The 19,965-nt window shown below is 40.5% G+C and overlaps 1 protein-coding gene across 5 annotated transcripts in view; it reads left to right on the top strand.

Annotated features, from left to right (window-relative positions):
• The window catches only part of LOC308628400 (S-adenosyl-L-methionine-dependent tRNA 4-demethylwyosine synthase TYW1), a 216,535-nt gene that overhangs the window by 64,236 nt on the left and 132,334 nt on the right, over window positions 1–19,965 (top strand). For all 5 annotated transcript variants that reach the window (XM_081255246.1, XM_081255247.1, XM_081255244.1 and 2 more), the window contains exon 12: window positions 9,779–9,956. In XM_081255246.1, coding sequence (XP_081111372.1) covers window positions 9,779–9,956 — 178 coding nt within the window. The remainder of the gene's footprint in view (window positions 1–9,778; window positions 9,957–19,965) is intronic.

Below are 19,965 nucleotides of genomic sequence, written 5' to 3'. Positions count from 1 at the left end.
TGACAAAATGTTACCATGTCAGCAAATCATGTCTTTATATAATCGACAACAAATTTTCTAGAAAGGTTTCCAAATTGCAACTGGTTGATATTTGTACACCGACACTCTTCAGGGTACCAAAGCAGTTTTTCTTTAAAGTAGTAGTAGAAAACAGATGTATATTTGAAGGTGTGATGGGCAGTAGACAGGTCGGCACATGGGCATAAAGGAGCTCTCATTCATTATATTTTCACTAAGATGAGAACTTCCTTAGTTTCCAATTTTTGGATGGTGGTGACTATTTGTTAATGCTTTTTACTTTATTCTGTGCTTAATTAAGACATTACTTTTTTGAAAATCTGTCTCATTGCTATCATAACCAAAGCAAATCCTGCTGTGAAACTATAGTATTAGAAAAAGAAAAAAAAAAACCTAATTACCAAAGGATGAAACACATAATTTGTAAGAATCCAAAGTTCTTCTGGAAAACTGGGGTGGTCTACGACACAATGTTAATTTTTTTCTTTTTATTATAACTTTGGCAAAATGATAGAATTTTAATATTTCAGAGTATTAGTTATGTTTTCTATGTTCTTGGCTCTTGGCAGAAAGTAATCTGGTGTTCAAATTGATGGTTGTTTACTGTGGGTATTCAACTTGGCAGTGAGATTTTATAACTTCACTCAGTCTTTATCAATGGTTATAATCTAAAGTTTTCTTTTTTAATGAACCTGAATTCCTCCTGCAATCAGTGAAATCTCTATGTTCTATCTTTTATTCATCCTTAAGGGTATAAATAAAACAGGTCACCCTCCTTTCTGGTTAGTCAGCTTCAGGGTGAGGATGGTGAGACTAATGCAAGTCACTCTACCTCTTCTGAACCGAGTACCATCACCTGGGTGCAGCTCTGACACACATCCTACTTCTGGATGGTAAAGATGCAGGAATGTAACTCTAGATTTCATATCAGCCCCTGGTGGAGAGTCTATTTTTTTCCCTAGTTCCACATTTATGCCTTTTTAAAAAATTTACAGTGCTTTATTTTTACCCTTTAATATACCATGGTTATTTTTCCTTACTAATAACATGAATTGATCTGATTTCTTTTTTAAAAATTATTATTTTATTTATTTATTTATTTATTTTTGGCTGCGTTGGGTCTTCTTTGCTGCACGTGGGCTTTCTCTAGTTGCGGTGAGCAGGGGCTACTCTTCGTTGCCGTGCGCAGGCTTCTCACGGCGGTGGCTTCTCTTGTTGCGGAGCACGGGCTCTAGGTGCGTGGGCTTCAGTAGTTGTGGCGCATGGGCTTAGTTGCTCTGCAGCATGTGGGATCTTACCGGACCAGGGCTCGAACCCATGTCCCCTGCATTGGCAGGCAGATTCTTAACCACTGCACCACCAGGGAAGCCCCGATTTCTTTTTTAGTCTAAACTTCTTAAAAAATCGTATTATGAAAATGTCCAAGTATACACAAAATAGAATGGCACAATAAACCCCCATATCCTTTTCTCCCCTATTTAAAAATTGTCAAAATTTTGCCATACTTACTTCTCTGTCTCCCCTTTTTTCTTTGCTGAAGTAAAGACAAATCCCAAGTATCACATTTGCCTTCAGACTTCAATATGAATCTCTCTTAAACATTAGATTTTTTTCATAAACACAATATCATTATCACAGCTAATAAAATTATTATTTTTTTTAACATGACTGTTTTCTTCCAGGTTTACTGAGGTACAATTGACATATAGCATTGTGTAAGTTTCTTCCAGGTTTACTGAGGTACAGTTGACATATAGCATTTTGTAAGCATTGTGTTTTCTTCCGGGTTTACTGAGGTACAATTGATATATAGCATTGTGTCATGCACAACATGACAATTTGATATATAGACAGACTGTGAAATAATTACCACAATATGATTAGTTCCATTTCCTTCTTAGTTTGTCATTTTCTGGGTATCTCCACTTTAGCCTTTCCCTAGAGGTCACTCATTAATAATTTCCCTTACTCTAGCTTGGAGTCCTGTTTTACAGGGTGCTTTCCTAGCCCATGATGATCACCCGCTCTCTCCTATGGATCTGGTTCAGTCATTTGATGATAGTATTTTTGTGTAGGATGAGACTTGTTGTGCATACTGTTGTTTTTGCCTCTGAGTGTCCAGCTTTAGCTGAGTGGCCAGCCTTGAGCACATTTTGAGAATATACTCATCTTTTAAACATTTCCTTTTCATGCATCTGTTCTCAATCCCAAGGGCAATCATTGTCTTTTCAGTTATTTCATTGATCGTTAAACCAGCTTTCTTCCCATGACTTTTATTAGCTTTCCCTTTATGTGCATGCAAAATTAACTTTACATTGATTACAAGTAGGTCAGAATTACAGTGCAACTCTGCCTTTTTTCAAAATGCTCACTGCCCCCCTCTAAATACCCCCATGGCAGGGAGAAATTGTTTTCAGAGAATGGAGTTCAGGTTTCTTTAGCTCAGCTTCCCATCAGTTCAGCTGACATCAAGTGAGTGAACACTGTCTGTGAGGAACGTCCTCGGTGCTGAACATGCAAATGTGAAGATGACATCATTTGTTGCTAGACGTTTATATCTATAGTTTAAGCTAGAAGTGAAGTAATGCAAAAAATAAAGGGTCTCCAACACATGGTCCTCAGGAATAAGGTGTGCTAAAGTACACATCCAAAAGGAATGTTGGGGAGGCGGGGAAGAGAACACCACCTGCTAATTGTTTTCCGAAGCTTATTTATGAAATAAACATCATAGTAGAAGTGGCTGTATCAAAGATATATTATATATGACTTTCAGCCAGGAGGGGTTCTTAGGAACATCTTTGGCCAGGAACTATATTGTTATTTGAGAAGAAAGAAGAAAATGTTTTATTTCTGATTGGTCCAATCTTTAGAAAGAGGAATACTCACACATATCAATTATACCTCAATTTAAAAAAAGGCATAAGAAAGTATTCAGAATAGAGGGGGGTTAATCAACCCCCCCAAAAAAACCCCAAAGAAATAGGAATACTCTGTGTTGAACCTTGTATCATTTAAAAAATTATTTATTTATTTATTTTTGGCTGAGTTGTGTCTTCATTGCTACGTGTGGGCTTTCTCTAGTTGTGGCGAGTGGGGGCTACTCTTCGTTGTGGTGTTCGGGCTTCTCATCGTGGTGGCTTCTCTTGTTGCGGAGCACCGGCTCTAGGGGCGTGGGCTTCAGTAGTTGTGGCACGCGGGGTCAGTAGTTGTGGCTCGCGGGGTCGAGAGCGCAGGCTCAGTAGTTGTGGCGCACGGGCTTAGTTGCTCTGTGGCATGTGGGATCTTCCCGGACCAGGGCTTGAACCCATGTCACCTGTGTTGGCAGGCAGATTCCTAACCACTTCACCACCAGGGGAGCCCGAACCTTGTATCATTTTTATTTCTGGGTTATTCAGCTTATTGCTATGACCTTAGGTTAAAAATTCTGGAATCTTAAGTTTCTGCTTTGGCAGCTTTCAGTAAGGTAAGGGGTGCTTCCTAGTTAATATGATGCCTCTAGTGAGTGTTCAGGATCAGGAAGCTGTTCAGGCTGATAAATGTCACAAAACTTGCTTAAGAAAAAACAAAAACAAAGAAAACTAACAACGACAACAACAACAAAAACCTCCAAACCAAAAAACCAAAACAAAACCAAAGCAGAGTTTAGAGGTGAAATGGATAAGGTTTAGGGAAACATGAAGTGAACAGGCTCTGTGTGTGTGAGTGAGAGAGAAGGAGAGAGAGAGACAGACAGACAGACACACAGTGGGAAATATCCCTATAGATTTGCTATTGAACTGTAGTGTCTGCTGTTGCCTGGGCTGTCCTCCTGCTCCAGGACTGCTTTCCATTAGAAATTTGGAGGATGTCTTATTTTCTGACATATTTCTTTGAGGACAGTGAAAGATAGCATGAGGTTGAGTCCCTGAGGGCCTTGTGTTTGGGGGAGCACTGTAATCGCCTCTGACAGTGAGCATGAAATAGAAATGTGCTTCTTGAAGGAGAGAACCAAGGTTTTACATATTCTCAGTGCCTTACTTTTGAGAAAATAAGGATAATTTTAAAATCCCAGAATTATTCTTTTAAAAGCCTTATCCACAGGCTTTTTTTTTTGTCTTGGTTTTTGTTTGTTTTTGTAGTCGTCTGATATTTATTAGCTGTAGCTCTCAGAGAAGATGGCAGTTGATCTCTTTGCCTTTAAGTTTTCCTCATTCTTCCCTGATAGTGTCCTTTGTTGGTCCCTCTTCCTTTCCTCAGGTATGTGATTGCGTAGACTTCTGTCCTTGGTCCTCTTCTCTAACTGCCCTTTTTGCCTTGGTAATCTGCTTCGGGCCCTTGGATAGAAATACCATCCATTTCGCAAAAATGTTTATTTCCACCTAGGCCTTTCTCCCAGAATCCAAACTTGAATGTTGGACACACATTCAGCTATCTAACAGACATATTAGACTTCACGTGTCCAAAATTGAACACATGGTATCTACCTCCACCCGCTTTCCCACCCCCCCAATACTTGTTACCCCCATGTTACCCCTAAGGCTTTCTTACCGCCAACTTGTCTCAATTGATGGTGACTCTTGCTTAGGCCAAAAACTTTATAGAAATCATTGACACCTCTCTGTTTCTCATAACCTACATCCAGTCCATTAGAAAGTCCTTCAAACATACCTTCAAAATAGAACCGTTGACTATACCTTTGAAATAGGCCCAGCTGATAAGCCCTTCTTGTCACCTCCACTGCCATCACCTTGGTCCAAGCCATCATCATTTCTTGCTTAGATTATGTAATATCCTTGTGGCAGGTTAGCCTCTCTGCTTGCCCCTCTATTCTCAACATAGCACCCAACGTGATCCACCCTTCTTAGGCCACCCTTCTCAAAGCCCTGCCGTGGCCATCCGTGTTACTCAGATTCCATGGACATGTCAGCATCTCCCTGCTGTCTCGGGTGGGCGAGGGGAGGTAGGAGAGGCAGGCAGGCACACTCGGTGTGACTTTATGTAAATACGTAGTAATTTCTGTCTGACTTTTTTGCTTTTTCATTTCTCCAAAAGCGTTTCTATATGGTACCAGTCCTTCTTCCACCACTTGCTTTAGTCTCAGTGCCCGTATCATAGGAGGAGGGTCCATGTCGTAAAAGAAGTCAAAAGCAGTCTTGAATAATCGAACGCTTCTGAGATTGCCTCGTGTCCATTGGCTTCTGGCACTGCTTCTTCTCTGTCTTCTTCCTCGTCACCTGGCACTGGTTAGGAAGTGCTCATCTCCATGCAGTCCTCTTCTGTTCGCTCCTCTGGTGTGGTGTCTGCTGGCTCTTGAATTTCTCCAAGACCCGTATCTTGAAGCCCCACCTTTTTTTTGTTGTTGTTGTCGTTAACTATATCCACAATCTCTTGCTTGATTTCCTTGACTGGCTCTGTCGTAAATCCTGTGAAGTCATGCCCAACAAATGGACACAGTTTTCTGTAGCAGGAATGTATTGTTTTTGGCTTGATGGCTTTCACACATTTTTCTAGAACAAGGATGGCATCTTCAGTGGTGTAATCCTTTCAGACTTCCCTGAGGTTCTGTCTGCCGGGCATCTGACAGTCCTTTCCATAGAGCACCATGTGTAATGAGCCTTAAAGGTCCTTCTGACCCCCTGACCTAGAGGCTGAATTAGACATGTTGTGTTTGGGGGCAAGGAGACCACTTGGACGCCCTTGGTGTTGAACTCATGGGGTCTGGATGGCCAGGGGCATTGTCCAATATCAAAAGAACTTTAGAAGACAGTCCCCTACCAGCGAGGTACTTCCTGATTTCAGGGACAAAGCATCCATGGGATCAGTCCAGAAAAAGTGTTCTCATTGTCCAGGCCTTCTTTTTGTACAACCAAAAGCCTGGCAGCTGGTGTTTATCTTTTCCCTCCAAGGCTCAGGGGTTAGCAGCTTTATAGAGAAGGGCAGTCGTGATCGTAAACCCTCCTGCATTTGCACAGAACGGTAGAGTCAGCCTACCCCTTCCTGCCTTAAATCCTGGTGCTGGCTTCTCTTCCTTGCTAATAAATGTCCTTTGAGGCTTTTTTTTTGCACCCCAGAATAGAGCAGTTTTGACTACATTAAAAACCCGTTCCGGCAGACATCCTTTCTTCTCAATGATTTTCTTTGCTGGGAATTCCTTTGCTGCCTCTTGGTTGGCAGAAGCTGCTTCTCCTGTTACCTTGACATGTTAAAAACCAAACCTCTTTCTAAAATCATCAAACCATCCTTTGCTGGCATTACATTCTCAAGCTTTAGATCCTTCACCTTCCTTTTGCTTTAAGTTGTCATATAATGACTTCGCCTTTTGACTCATATTCGTCTATAGGTATGACTTTTTTATAACAATCCTGCACCCAGATAAAAGCTGCATTTTCAATATGAGGTACAAAGGCGTTTTGCAAAAAGCGCAAGGTTTTCACGCCTGCTGGTGTAGCTGCAGCGACAGCTTCATGAATTTCCTTTTCTTTTTTTTTAACAATGGTCCTTACACTGGACTCATTTATCTTGAAGTGGCAGCCAACGGCAGCTGCAGAACTGAATCTGCGGTACATATCAAGCCATTCACCCTTTTCTTGTCATGTGATGATTTTTCTCTGCTTCTTGGGAGCACTTCCAGCATCACTAATGGCACATCGTGTGAGTCCCGTGGTGTTATTTCAAGGTTCATGGTATTGCACAAACATGATGAAAACTACGAGAGAACTGCGTGCGAGAGATTGCCTTTTACTGCAATTTGCAGTTGACTGGAGAGATGAACTGCTCACGTGGAGATGATGAGCCTCACGTGGCGTGGCATTTCAAGCAGATACTTGCAACACTTGCGCTCAGTGCGGTAGCAACAGGAGATCTTAGGAAATTATTACCGAGGTACAGTCGGTACTATGGTTAATTTTGTGCAGTTATGATTTAATACTGCAACTTTACGTTTGTTTACATTTCTCTGGACTGGGAATGGTGCCGTGTGTGGTCCTTAAGTGTTTGTGTGAGTACGTTTTGATACATTTTAACTTTAAAAAAATTTATGTGTATTTGGGACTTCCCTGGTGGTCCAGTGGTTAAGACTCTGAGCTCCCAAGGTTCCATCCCTGGTCGGGGAAGATCCTGCATGTCGTGTGGCTGGCCAAAAAAAAAAAAAAAAATTTATGTGTATTTTATGGTGGTAAATGATAAAATAGACAAGTATCTACATATATTTTATGCATTCGAGATATACCTAAGTTATTCTTAAATTTTCTGGATATTTCTGTGCTGTGGGGGGCATCTGCTAGTTTTTTCAAATTGTCACAAATCTCCAAAAAATGTTCCTGTGTGTGTGTGTGTGTATATACATATATACACACACACATATATGTATATAAATCCACATATATGTGGGCCTGCACAGTCCTAGCCCTTGTTGTTCAAGGGTCAACTGTATGTTGAATTGAATGGAATTACCATTTTATTTAAAATAATGGAAATAATTGAATTTCTGTTTCATGAAATAATTACTGTAATAAAAATAAGATTTTTTTGAATGCTTATGTGCTGGGCCTGGTACCAGACCTGTTATTTCATGTGGCTTATTTCGTTGAATTCTTATAACTGTATGCATGTGAAATCCCTATTTTATAGATTAGGGAATGGGTGTAGAGGGGGTGAGTGGCTTGACCCAGGACACAGACCAGCCCTAGTGGTAGAGCAAGAATTTGGACCTGGTGTGTCTGACTTCCAGTGGTTAGGGCCCAGCCAGTGCTCAGCCATTCTGCTTTCTGAGTTTTAGGTTAATTTTGCAGTTCTGATTAAATCTGCCCTTCTACTCATCTTCTCCCGGCGAGATTAAAGTTACTGATTTTTTCTTTTTTTTAACAAAAAGGAAACTTTATACTTAATGCTGAGTTGTCTTGGTAACACAGACTGCGTTATGTATCAAGTTTTATTTAAAACCTTGATTCACTTAAGATATTAGATTTCAATAACTTAAAAAATTATTCATCCCCCAAATACTGACATGAAATACATTCTTAGAATTGCAGTTAGGTAGTCATAAAAGAAGATAAAAGCTGCCACTTTTAGATTGTTCTGATTTTAGCATGCATTATGTTGGTTTGACGTCTTGGGTATTTACTTGCCCTTGCTTATTTCCAAGTAGGTTGTGTGTGTGTGCCTGTGTGTGTGTGTAAAATAATGTCACTTCCTGGAAACTCAAGCACAAGCAAGCAGTGAAAACTAACTTTATTTTCTCCAGATTTGTTGTTGTTGTTCTTTAAGGTGATAGTGACTGGGATTTAATCATTTTAAGAAACCAGGATAAAGGTGATGAGAAGAAAAAATCCTTAATGAATTTTTTGTGTGTGTGCTAGGCCCTCTTCTAAAGCTTTTCCATGCATTATCTCATTTAATTCTAAGAAACATTCTTTGGGCTAAGTACTGCTTACAGTCAAGAAAACTACTTTTCAGAGATGGTTCATAAATGACTGAGAGGGAATATGAACATGTTTCTTCCTACCTTCAATCTCGGTGAGGAATCTGTATCCTGTAGAGAGAATGTGTTCTTCAAAAAGAAACTACGTAATGGATAGAAATATCTGAAGTAAGGGAGATATGTTTTTATTTGCCTTTTAAAGCAATTTCCAAGTCTTTCAAACTCTGTGTTAGATTGAGGGACTTTCAAGCATGCTTTCTATTTTTTTTTTTTTCATGCATGCTTTCCTACAGTACATCGAGTCTAGAGCAGTGCTGCTTAACCCACCCTGTCCACTCTAATCACATGGGGAGCATTTAAGAAATAGGGATGTCTCAGGCTCTCATCCCTAGAGGTTGCGATTTAATTGGCTTGGGATACTGCCTGGACACTGGGATTTTTAAAAGTTCTTTGGGTTATTTCTCAATGTCTAACTAGGGTCGAGAACCAATGGTGTATGGCGGTGATTCCCCAAACTTGTCTGCGTATTGGGATCACCTGGGGAGCTTCAAAGCTCCTGATGCCTCTGCCCCTTTCCCAGAGATGGTGATTTCATTGGTCTGTGCTGTGGCCTGGAATTTGGAACGTTGACAGTTCCAAGGTGATTCTAGTTGGCATATAAGTTTGGGGGCCTCTGGTTTATGCAGTGGTTTTTCACTTTGGCTGCACATTAGAATCACCTGAGGAACTTTTAAAGCTCCCGTTACTCTGGCTTGCATCCACTCCAGTTAAACAGAACCTTGGGCAGTGGACCTAGGCCGCCATAGTTTACGATACTCTCCAGGTGATTCCAATATGAAGCCAAAGGTGAGAACTGCAGGCTTTTTCTCTCCTCTGTTCTTTTGGACCGACTGTGTTTAGTTTCTCGATTCAGAGTACTTGAGGAATGAAGGCGGCAATGATTGGTATAGGAGAGGCTTTCCTTATGCGGCTGTACTGAGTTCATTGTCTTAGATCAACATGGAAGAATGCAGAGCTAAGCAAATTATGGAAAGTAATACATCCTGTGTTCCAAATAATTAGCTAATAACAAAGTTAGTTTTGCCTGCTTGTATTGATGTAGTTTAATTAGTACTAAAACCAAGGATGAGATTGCTGATATAATAATTCTAGGTTTTTTTTTTTTCTGGTTTAATAATGTTAGGGTTGCCCCCCACCCCCAGGCTCTTGTTTTGTATTATTTGGCTCGTATCAAAAGTAATTTTGCCCTCTAAAATCAAAGAACCATTAAGAAAAATTAAAAAAATTTAAATTAAGAAAAATAAAAGTGATGTTCTCTATCTGTGCCTTATTGAGCTTGTTCCTTTCCACCATGTTCTCCAGGAGTGCCAGGTGTCAGAGAGGACCGCTTTGAGGAAGGAATGACAGTAAAGCACTGTGCATTATCCCTTGTGGGAGAACCCATCATGTACCCAGAAATCAACAGGTTTTTGAAGCTACTCCACGAGTGTAAAATCTCCAGTTTCCTGGTCACAAATGCACAGTTCCCTGCGGAAATCAGGTGAGTGGTCCAGCTTGTTCAGATACTGCTGCTTGACTCTGTGTTTGACTGAAAAGTAAAACTAACAGGCATTAATATATTCAGAAAGGATTTACTGATTACTGAGTACATACAAATGTTGGCTTTGAGTGGACAGAGCTCCTGCTTTTAAAAATCTGTTCTATCGGGGAAGATAACATCAGTTTAAGAAATAGAGGCACAGATAAATTGCTGGGGGAATTCAAAAGAGAAAGCAACTTGTTTTTAGATGAGAGAAACAGGGTAAAACTTCTCAGACAAGGCTTCATTAAATTTGGATCTTAAAATATGGCTGGGATGGGTACTTGGGGAGATAGGAAACTGTGGATTTTTAATAAGAACTGTCCGAGAAAGATACAGACATGGGGTATTTGGGATACCATTATGTAAATATAGTTGATTAGGACCACAGAGTGTGCGAAAGAGACTGGCAGCTGGAACCCAAGTTGGAAAGGTTGGGACAAGATTGCAGAGGACTTCAAATGCTGTTCTTTAGAAAGATCTTGCTTTCTGCAGAGTAGTCTGCCAGCACGGTATAAAGTGGGTGAGCCAAGAAGCAGGAAACTGGATAGGAGATTATACGTTTGTCTAGGTAAGAGTTAAAAGGATGAAAGTAAGACAGAATGAGGAGTCTTAAAGAAGGTATCCCTGAGGCATGATAAGCTTGGCAAACTGTTTGTATGGCTCTGTGAGCCCTGCACAGAAGAGGACTTAACTGATGACTCGGAAAGTTCCAGCCATGTTGATTGCTAGGATTGTGGGGCCCTCTAACAGTCGAGGGATCCTGTGAGGAAGAAGCGGGTTTAGGAGGTAAGATGATGCGGTTGGTTTGGATGACTTAGAGGGAGGGCTCTCCAGGTAGAGATGACCATCTCCTGGGACCTGGAAACGACCTGATTTTGCATTATACTTGAACTATACACATACTATAGTACCAAAAACATTAAATTTTACTTAGTTGTTATTTACTTGTGCCTTCTTCATTAGCCTGTGAGTCCCTGGGCCAGTGACCCCTGCTTATTTATCTTTATGCCACTAGTATAATTCCTGGCACACTGTAGGTGCTTGGTTTAGAATTTAGCATCATAGGAAATCAAAGAGTTGATTAAAATTATTAGTTACCAGGCAGTAAAGTGAAAATCAGTAACATTGTCACAAAGATAGCTAAACTATTACTTTTTGAAGTTGTATAAAAAGTTAAAAGGGAAAGGTTTTAAAAAAGTCAGTGTGTACATTTTGCATAGGGTCACTATTCCTTTTTTTAAATTTTTATGTTAAGATCTTTGACTTTTCAAATGGCTCATGAGGGCGGGGTTCAGATAGAGTGGTGTTGGGATACACACACACACGCACACACACATACGCACACACGTATAGAAAAAAGGAGTCTATCCCAAATTTAAGACGTGCAGGTCGTACCTGGTATCTGAGGAGGACTGGTTCAGGACTCCCTGCAAATACCAAACCCCACTGATGCTCAAGTTCCTTTTATAAAATGGTATAGTGTTTACATATAACCCACGCATATCCTCTCATACACTTTAAATCATCTCTAAATTATTTATAATACCTGATATATTGTAAATGCTCTGTAAATAGCTGCTGGCACGTGGCAGATTCAAGGTTTGCCTTGGGGAACTTTCTGGAATTTTTTTTCCCTAGAATATTTTTGACTTGTAGTTGGTTGAATCCGTGGATGTGGAACCCTCAGATACAGAGGGCCTACTGTAATGCCTAAAAAGAATTGAATGTTCCAGGACTGGCATGTCAGATAATAAGCAGAGAGGATGATTCATTGTTTGATAATACATGGTATTCCTTGTGAATGCCATCATGGATTGAGGAAAATGATAGAGAATTAAATAAGATATGTACTTGAAAGTGGTCCAAGAGAAAATGGAAAGAGAAATTTCTTAGGTGCAGATAATATTATTTCCGTGAATTAGGAGGACTCTAAATACCAGTTGTCTCTGGTGTCCTACAGAAAAACAAGGCTATAGATTTACTAATATAGCACGGAGATCATGAATTTTGGAAGTTACCTCTAATGTTGATGCACTTTGCTCATTCAAATCAGCTGTTAGATGAACCTCTTGCAACCATTTTATCTTTGAGCATACATTAGGAAGTAATAATGTTCTCTGGGTGGTTGGCTGTGTACTAATTTTTTTTTAATAAAAAATTTCTAAATTACTGCTGTGCCTAACCCATACTCTTTTGGTATCTTTTTTTTGTTTGTTTTCTTTTGCGGTACGCAGGCCTCTCACTGTTGTGGCCTCTCCCGTTGCGGAGCACAGGCTCCGGACACGCAGGCTCAGCGGCCATGACTCACGGGCCCAGCCGCTCCACGGCATGTGGGATCTTCCCGGACCGGGGCACGAACCTGTGTCCCCTGCATCGGCAGGCAGACTCTCAACCACTGTGCCACCAGGGAAGCCCTCTTTTGGTATCTTTTGAAGAGGATCTTGACTTTGTCAACTAGCCTTCCCTTGACCCACATGCAAGCATTACATTCAGGCTAGTGGCCTTTTCAGGATGCTTAACTTTTCTTTAAAAGGATCTCAGTCTCCCCTCCAGCTCTAAAGCATATGGTTCTTTGCTGACAGTTCTCCCACTGAAGGGAGTTTTCACAGTGAGTGGTCCTCGAGGATTTGTTGAAGATAGAAGCAGACACCTTAGGCAAATGAGAAAGCTTTTGCATGCTAGGTAGCTTTATGTTTTTGGTTGTCAACATAGAGGCTAATTAATAAAAGTGACAAGAATGTATAAGACACTTAATGATAGGTCTGGTGGTGATTGCACAAAAAAAAACCCTTTTCTCTTGAGAAAAAGCCTTCTTAGTTCCACAAAAACAAGTGCCTTTATAATGGTATTTTTTTTAATTTAATTAATTAATTTTATTTTTTTTATTTTTGGGTGTGTTGGGTCTTTGTTGCTGCGTGCAGGCTTTCTCTAGTTGTGGCGAGTGGGAGCTACTCTTTGTTGTGGTGTGCGGGCTTCTTGTTGCTATGGCTTCTCTTGTTGTGGAGCATGGGCTCTAGAGCGCGTGGGCTTCAGCAGTTGTGGCACGCAGGCTCAGTATTTGTGGCTCGCGGGCTCTAGAGCTCAGGCTCGGTAGTTGTGGCGCATGGGCTTAGTTGCTCTGCGGCATGTGGGATCTTCCCAGACCAGGGCTCAAACCCGTGTCCCCAGCATTGGCAGGCGGATTCTTAACCACTGTGCCACCAGGGAAGCCCCTATAATGGTATTTTTGATAGGTGTAAAACTGATATATGATACACTGTAGCATGTATCAGTTATCTTTTGCTGTAACCACTTGCCTTAAAACTGAGTCAGTCAAACTAGCAACGATTCATTTAGCTTGTAATTCTGTGAATCGGCTGGGAGGTCTTTTCATCTTGGCTGGATTTGCTGGTCTCAGTGTTGTTCATGTGTCTAGTCAGTTGGCAGATATGCTGAGATGGCTGGTTTATGATGGCCTTGCCTGGGACAACTGGGGCCTCTTATTCGTGTAGCCTCTTATCCTCCAGCAAGTCTGAAGTTGACCACATGGTGGCAGGGTTTCAATGAACAGCAAGAAAGGGTAAACTCCAACACACAGGCATCGTTCAAGCCTCTGCTCGTGTCACATTTGCTCACTTCTCCTTGGCTAAAGCAAGTCATGTGGCCAAGCTTGGAGTCAGTGAGGGGCACTCAAAGCTACATTGCAAAGGGTCATGGGTACAAGGAGAGGGAGAGTTTATGGCCATGTTTGTACTCTACCGAATAGCACAGCAGGCTGTGCTTTGTACAAGGAGGATAACCTTGAGCGTACCAGGACTCAGTCTTTTTCAGGAACTTAATTAATTATGTGAGAAAGCCTGGAGAGTTCTTGAGACCAGAAGTCTCAAATTGGCAATTGATAAGGAGTAGGTTTTATTTGTCCTGTAGCATGTTTAGAAACTTTTTTTTTTCTTTTTTTAGCCAACATTTAAAATCCAGAAATTTTTCATAAAAGAGATTTCTGACTTTGGAAAAAAAGACAATCTGGCAAAAATTGTCAAGAGCCAAGTATGAAGTGCTGTTTTTACAACACCAGAACACTTCACTCTTATCTGGTTTTTTACTCACAACACTTCTAACACCGGATGTGTGTTTTTTTTCCCCACACCAAGCAGTCCTCTAATTCTCTGCAGGCACCAGCTAGGTGTCCTTCAGTTCAGTTCCATTCTGACACTATCTCCCTGGAGTTAGCACAGACCTCACAGGGTCAGGACTCAGTCCCAGGCTGCCCCCTACTTCAGACACCGGTCATAGTCCCAGGCTGCCACTTGTACTTCTTCTGATCAACCGATGGTACATTGGGGTGTTGCACAACCCCTCCTTGGGTTTGATAATTTGCTAGAACAGTTCACAGAGCTTGGGGAAAACAATTCAGTTACGGTTACTAGTTTGTTATAAAGACTACAACTCAGAAACAGCTGGATAGAAGGGTTGCATGGGACAAGATGTGGGGAAAAGAGCCCTGGGCTTCCCCACCCTCTCCAGATGCATCACCCTCCCAGCACCCAATGTGTTCACCATCCTGGAAGCTCTCTGAAGCCGTCATTTGGGAGGGTTTTATGGAGGTTTCATTAGATAGGCAGGATTGATGAAATCATTGTGATTGGTCATTGGTGATTAGGTCAACCTCTAGCCCATCTCCCTTTCCTAGAGGTTGCAGGGGGAACAGAAAGTGCCAACCCTCTTAATCACGTGGTGGTTCTTCGGGCACCAGCCCCTCTCTGGAATGTGTCCATGGGCGCATCAGGACTCACCTCATTAATATAAATTCTTACATGGTTGAAAGGGGCTTATTATAGATAACAAAAGGCACTTCTCTTACCTCTGTTACTCGGGAAATACCAAGAGTTTTAGGAGCTCTGTGCCAGGAACTAGGGACAAAGACCGCATGTGTATTCCTTATTGTCTGACAATATCACAGCAAGGAATGGCTGTCTTTTCGGTAAAGCCTCTGCTTTTCAGTTTACCATGCTGTCCACCATTTTGCTGTCTCCTCAGCCCTGAGGCTGAGTCTCATCTGCCACCTGTCAGAGGGATCGCACTGTAGATTCTCTCACAGCAGAGAAATTTCTGTCGCCATTTCTAACAGACATGAAACAATGAAAGGGAGACAGAGTACCACATACAAGAAAAATGGAAGCATCTTGCTTTGAGTAAGGAAAGAATATTCTTGAATGTTTCATATGTAGTCTGTGTTTTGGTGTCCAAAGAACTTCCTTTTCCTTCAAAAGTGGCTTGCTTGGGCTTCCCTGGTGGCATAGTGGTTAAGAATCCGCCTGCCAGTGCAGGAGACACGGGTTTGAGCCCTGGTCCAGGAAGATCCCACATGCTGTGGAGCACCTAAACCCGTGTGCCACAACTACTGAGCCTGTGCTCTAGAGCCCGCGAGCCACAACTGCTGAGCCTGTGTGCCACAACTCCTGAAGCCCGCGCACCTAGAACCCGTGCTCCACAACAAGAGAAGCCACTGCAATGAGAAGCCTGCGCACCGCAATGAAGAGTAGCCCCCACTTACTGCAACTAGAGAAAGCCCACGCGTAGCAACAAAGACCCAATGCAGCCCAAAATAAGTAAATAAAATAAACAAATTTTTAAAAATAAATAAATTTATTAAATAAATAGATAAATAAATAAATAAAAGTGTCTTGGTTGACTCACATTATATCCTTGGTTCCTGTAGACATGTGAGTTTAGGACTCTTATTCTCGAGACTGTATGATCTATGCTTGCATTCAGCTCTGCAGTCAGAAAGGCCCATCACACCTGGGTATCGCTGTCCCACTAGAGCACTCCCTGTCATTACTTCCTGTAAATTGTTCTGTGCTAAGATGTCAAAGACCTACGTGAGACATCTTGCTAAAAGTAGACCATGTTGTAAGGTAAGGAAGTTGTTGAGAAACACTGAACCTAGTTTGTGCTTACTTTGTGGACATTTGAATCCTATAACTGTGTCTCTTTATGAGCGTGAGAATGTTTAGAGTCAAATATTCAGCCCTTTGTCGACTGGCTCACTGTTAGCTTCATCTTTAGTTCACCTCTACACGATTTTCTTTTTTTAAAATTTTTTAGCAGAGTCTTTTTATTATTTTTAAAAGATATAAAAACAACTACCCCCATCAGTAGCAATACAAGGTTTAACATTTTAACCAGATTTTCTCAGGCCTTTTTCTGATACCTTTAGTAGCTAATTATTTTGTCTACCCCTTCTTCTACACGATTTTCTTAACTCTTTTATATTATTTTTAAGTTTACATTTAAAATCTTAAATTTTTTCTTTTGTGATAAGTACAGTTAATTCAAAGCTTTCTCCCTGCTAGCAGGCTTATCATAAGAAGACAGAGCTGTGTTCCATTTTTAACTATGACACGATTAACATTTAACTTCCTACACCTCCTCCACCACCACAGAATCTGTCCCGGTGTACGTTTACTTTTGAGCACCTTCATTGAAACTATGTGTGAACTTCGTTTGTTCTCTTACTTCTTTCACTTGTATTTCTGTTATTTTGTTTGCTTTATGTTTTGTTTTCTCTAGTTTTTGCTAAGATATTCACTATATGTGTTAGAGAACCTCTATAAATTGGACATCTCTTCACATATTACTTAGTAAGTGTATCAAGAAATGCATGAATTTTAATAAAAATAAAGTTTTCTTGTATGTATCAGCTCAAAGTGGCTATAAGTAACAGTTAAAATGAAATGAAAATTGATTATAAATACTACCTGATCCTTTCAATAGAAGTTTTTTTTTCTCCCAGCCTGTTTTGTTTGTATTAAGTTTAAAATATAGTCTTCTTTTGTGTCTGTGAATTGATGGGACACTTTTCAAACCTATGCTTTTCTGGATGGGCTAAAAAAAAGAGACAGGCAGCATAGTGAAGTGATGAAGAGCTTGTGCTCTGTCTAGAGGAGATCTGGGTTTGAATCTTGACTGTATCTCTTGCTGTCTTTCTGACACTGGGAAGATAACTTCTCGGTGCCCAGTTTCCTCATCTGTAAAATGATTGCAATAATAATGACTACCTTATAGTGGCATTGTTAGTGTATGAGATAATACCTGAAAAGCACCTTGGAAAGGTAGGCTAAGTAATATTGGTCAAGTATACTTTAAGGCAAGAACCATTACTTAAGATAAGATGGAACATTTCTTAATGATAAAATATTAAACCTACCAGAAACATAAAACAATATAATAATTCAAAATTTTTCAACAATCAGTAACATGATCTCAAAATTGACAGAACTATAAGGAGAAATAGTAAGTTTTTAACACATTTCTCTCAAACTGATAAAACAGGCAAATCAAAATCAGGACTAGTAGTGAAGATTTGAACAACTAACTTAACAAATTTAGCATGTATTACAGAAATAGAGTATTGAGTTGAGAAACTTTGGAATATAAATTCCTTTTAAGAGCGCAGAACTTGCTCTCAGAAAAATTACCAAATGGCCATATGCTGGGCATTATAGCAAGTTACAAGAAAGTATTGCAATCATTTAGATCATGATATGTGAACACAATGCAATTAAACTATAAATCAGTACAAAAAGATAACTAGAATATTCCAGTATGTTTATAATTTAAGCAATGCACTTTTCATTTGCTTATGGGTCAAAGAAGAAATCACAATGGACATCGGAAATATTGTGATGAATTGTGATGGGAATGAAAACAAAACTTGTTTGTTGGTTATTAGGAATAGCAGAGTACAGACCTTCAAAACCTACTCTTCTATAAAAACAGTGAGAATACCAGCAAAAATTGTCAGAATCAAATTCTTAACCAGAGGTATGCCACAATCTGAGGAACGTTTTTTTGCCCCCAGTAAATAGTATTTTTATTCTCACGTCAAAAAAGTATTTCTAGGGAATTTCCTGCTGGTCCAATGGTGAGGACTCCATGCTTCCACTGCTGGGGGCCTGGGTTCAGTCCCTGGTTCGGGGAAGCTAAAATCCTGCAAGCTGCATGGCGCGGCCAAAAAAAAAAAAAAAAAAAGAGTGTTTCTATGGTATGCATTAAAAATACAAAAATATTTTGAATACCGCAGTGGTCTTTTTTTCTCCCAAGACTTCTTGCAGCAGTACACTAGAATATTTGATTTTTGGATTCTGAGAAGCCAATGGCTAAAGTAGAAACTGAAGGCTTTTGTTGAGGGGTATGTGTGGGTACGGGGATGGCCCTTTTTCTTTGGATCCAGGCTCTGTACAGTAAAGAGGAGGCAAAAAACAACTAAGTTAAATTAAAAAAAGATTTGTCTTTTAAGGCTCAGGATTGAAACTTAGCTTAGAAATGGGTTAAAGTAGGCTGTGGTGGAAACTCACTGTTCCTCAGAAAATTAGCTGAATTGCAATATGAACGGTAAGCTTTGTGATGTGTTAACATGTCCTTATTCCATTCCAACTTCTCCAGCTCTGCAAACTAGTAGCCTACAGTCATGGTAAAAACCAGTAGCCTGGCAGCCAGGGGAAGGGACAAAGCAGAGTTGGAACTCTTTCAAAGTTCCATTCCTGGAGAACTGTCATTATGTGGTATGTGTGGCAGTTCCCTGGAAACTCTCACTCACGGGGGTTGTGTTTGTTAGAAGTGACTCAGAGTTTGTCCAGCACTGAAAGCCTTTCTCTCCGGTGTTTCTCATAAACAATTATCAACAATTGTTTAACTTCACAGCTGCCTGAGGCAGCGGTAACCGTTGGGGCAAACAGGAAGCTGACCAAATACTTAAAAGGAAAAGCCAGGGAATGAGATGTTGGTAGGGGGCTTTGAGAAGCTCCAGCATGTTCCTGGAAATCTAGAAAACCATGTGCACGGGCCGGGCTGTGGGTATGCCAGGCAAGACTTGAAAAGGTCCTATATGCCCACCTCCACTTGATATATTGATGTCTTGAGCAGGTAGACAGTGAAAGCTAAGGCACAGTTGTCAAATGCCTGCCTGGACATCGAAGGCGTGCCCTAATATACACACATGGAGCCCCTCAGCAAAGGCTAGGAGACTTACTGACTGAAGTCATTTAAGGATATCTCTGTCTAATCCTTACCTGGCCACTAAGCTAATCAAACAGGGATTTTAGTGGTTAAACACAACCAAGAATACAGAATTTACCAAATTAGTTCAGTAACAACAAAAACAGCAAGCAGACAGAAAAGAAAAAAAAAAAACACACCCCTGGGTTGGGAGATATCTGATTTAGAATTGCCAAATAATATTATTTAAAATGTCCAGCTTTCGTTAAAAAAAAAACATGAACTAGACACAGAAACAAGAGACTGTGGCCCATAACACAGGGAAGGAAACAGCTAATAGAAACTGTCCCTTTTTTGGATAGATTTCACATATAAGTATTGGATATTTGGGTCACTTTGGTTATTTTTTTGTCCAATAGGAGCATCAAAGTTACTACTGAAGCCTCTAGATTTCTTACAAACATAAATCTCTCTCCCTTTTTTCCTTTCTGTAGAGATGAGGAGGTTTCATTCTGGGTAGGATCTTGATATGATTATTGATCATTCTGGGTAGAATGAGGCCTTATCTCTACAGAAAGGGAAGAAGGGAGAGGGAGTTTTATGTTCAATTGCAATGGTTTTCTATATATGATCATTCATAACTCAGAGATTTAAAATTAGGATGAAGGGTCATCACAAAAATCATATCAAGATTCATAGGGTATTTTCACTGGGCATTGGGCTCAGAGTTATATATCCCTTTTATTGTATAGTCCTTTTTAATTGTTCTCAACAGCAGTGTGAGATTCTGAGACACAGGAATTATTATGATGGTTTTAAGGATATAACTAAAATGATCCTATCTCTGAATAGAATGGAGACAGACAAATGACTGTGCTTGGAGCCTCATCACCTGTCACGGGGAACAGAGACCAATAGCGGGCAGACATAAGATCCCTGAGGCTCAGAAAATCTCTCCAGTGTCCTTTTACTCCTTTTGAGCCCCTTA

This window comes from Mesoplodon bidens (assembly GCF_964165515.1).
Source record: "Mesoplodon bidens genome assembly, chromosome: 15".
Classification (NCBI taxonomy): domain Eukaryota; kingdom Metazoa; phylum Chordata; class Mammalia; order Artiodactyla; family Ziphiidae; genus Mesoplodon; species Mesoplodon bidens.
Note: the sequence above shows the minus strand (reverse complement) of the source record. Positions and strands in the feature narration are given on the sequence as shown.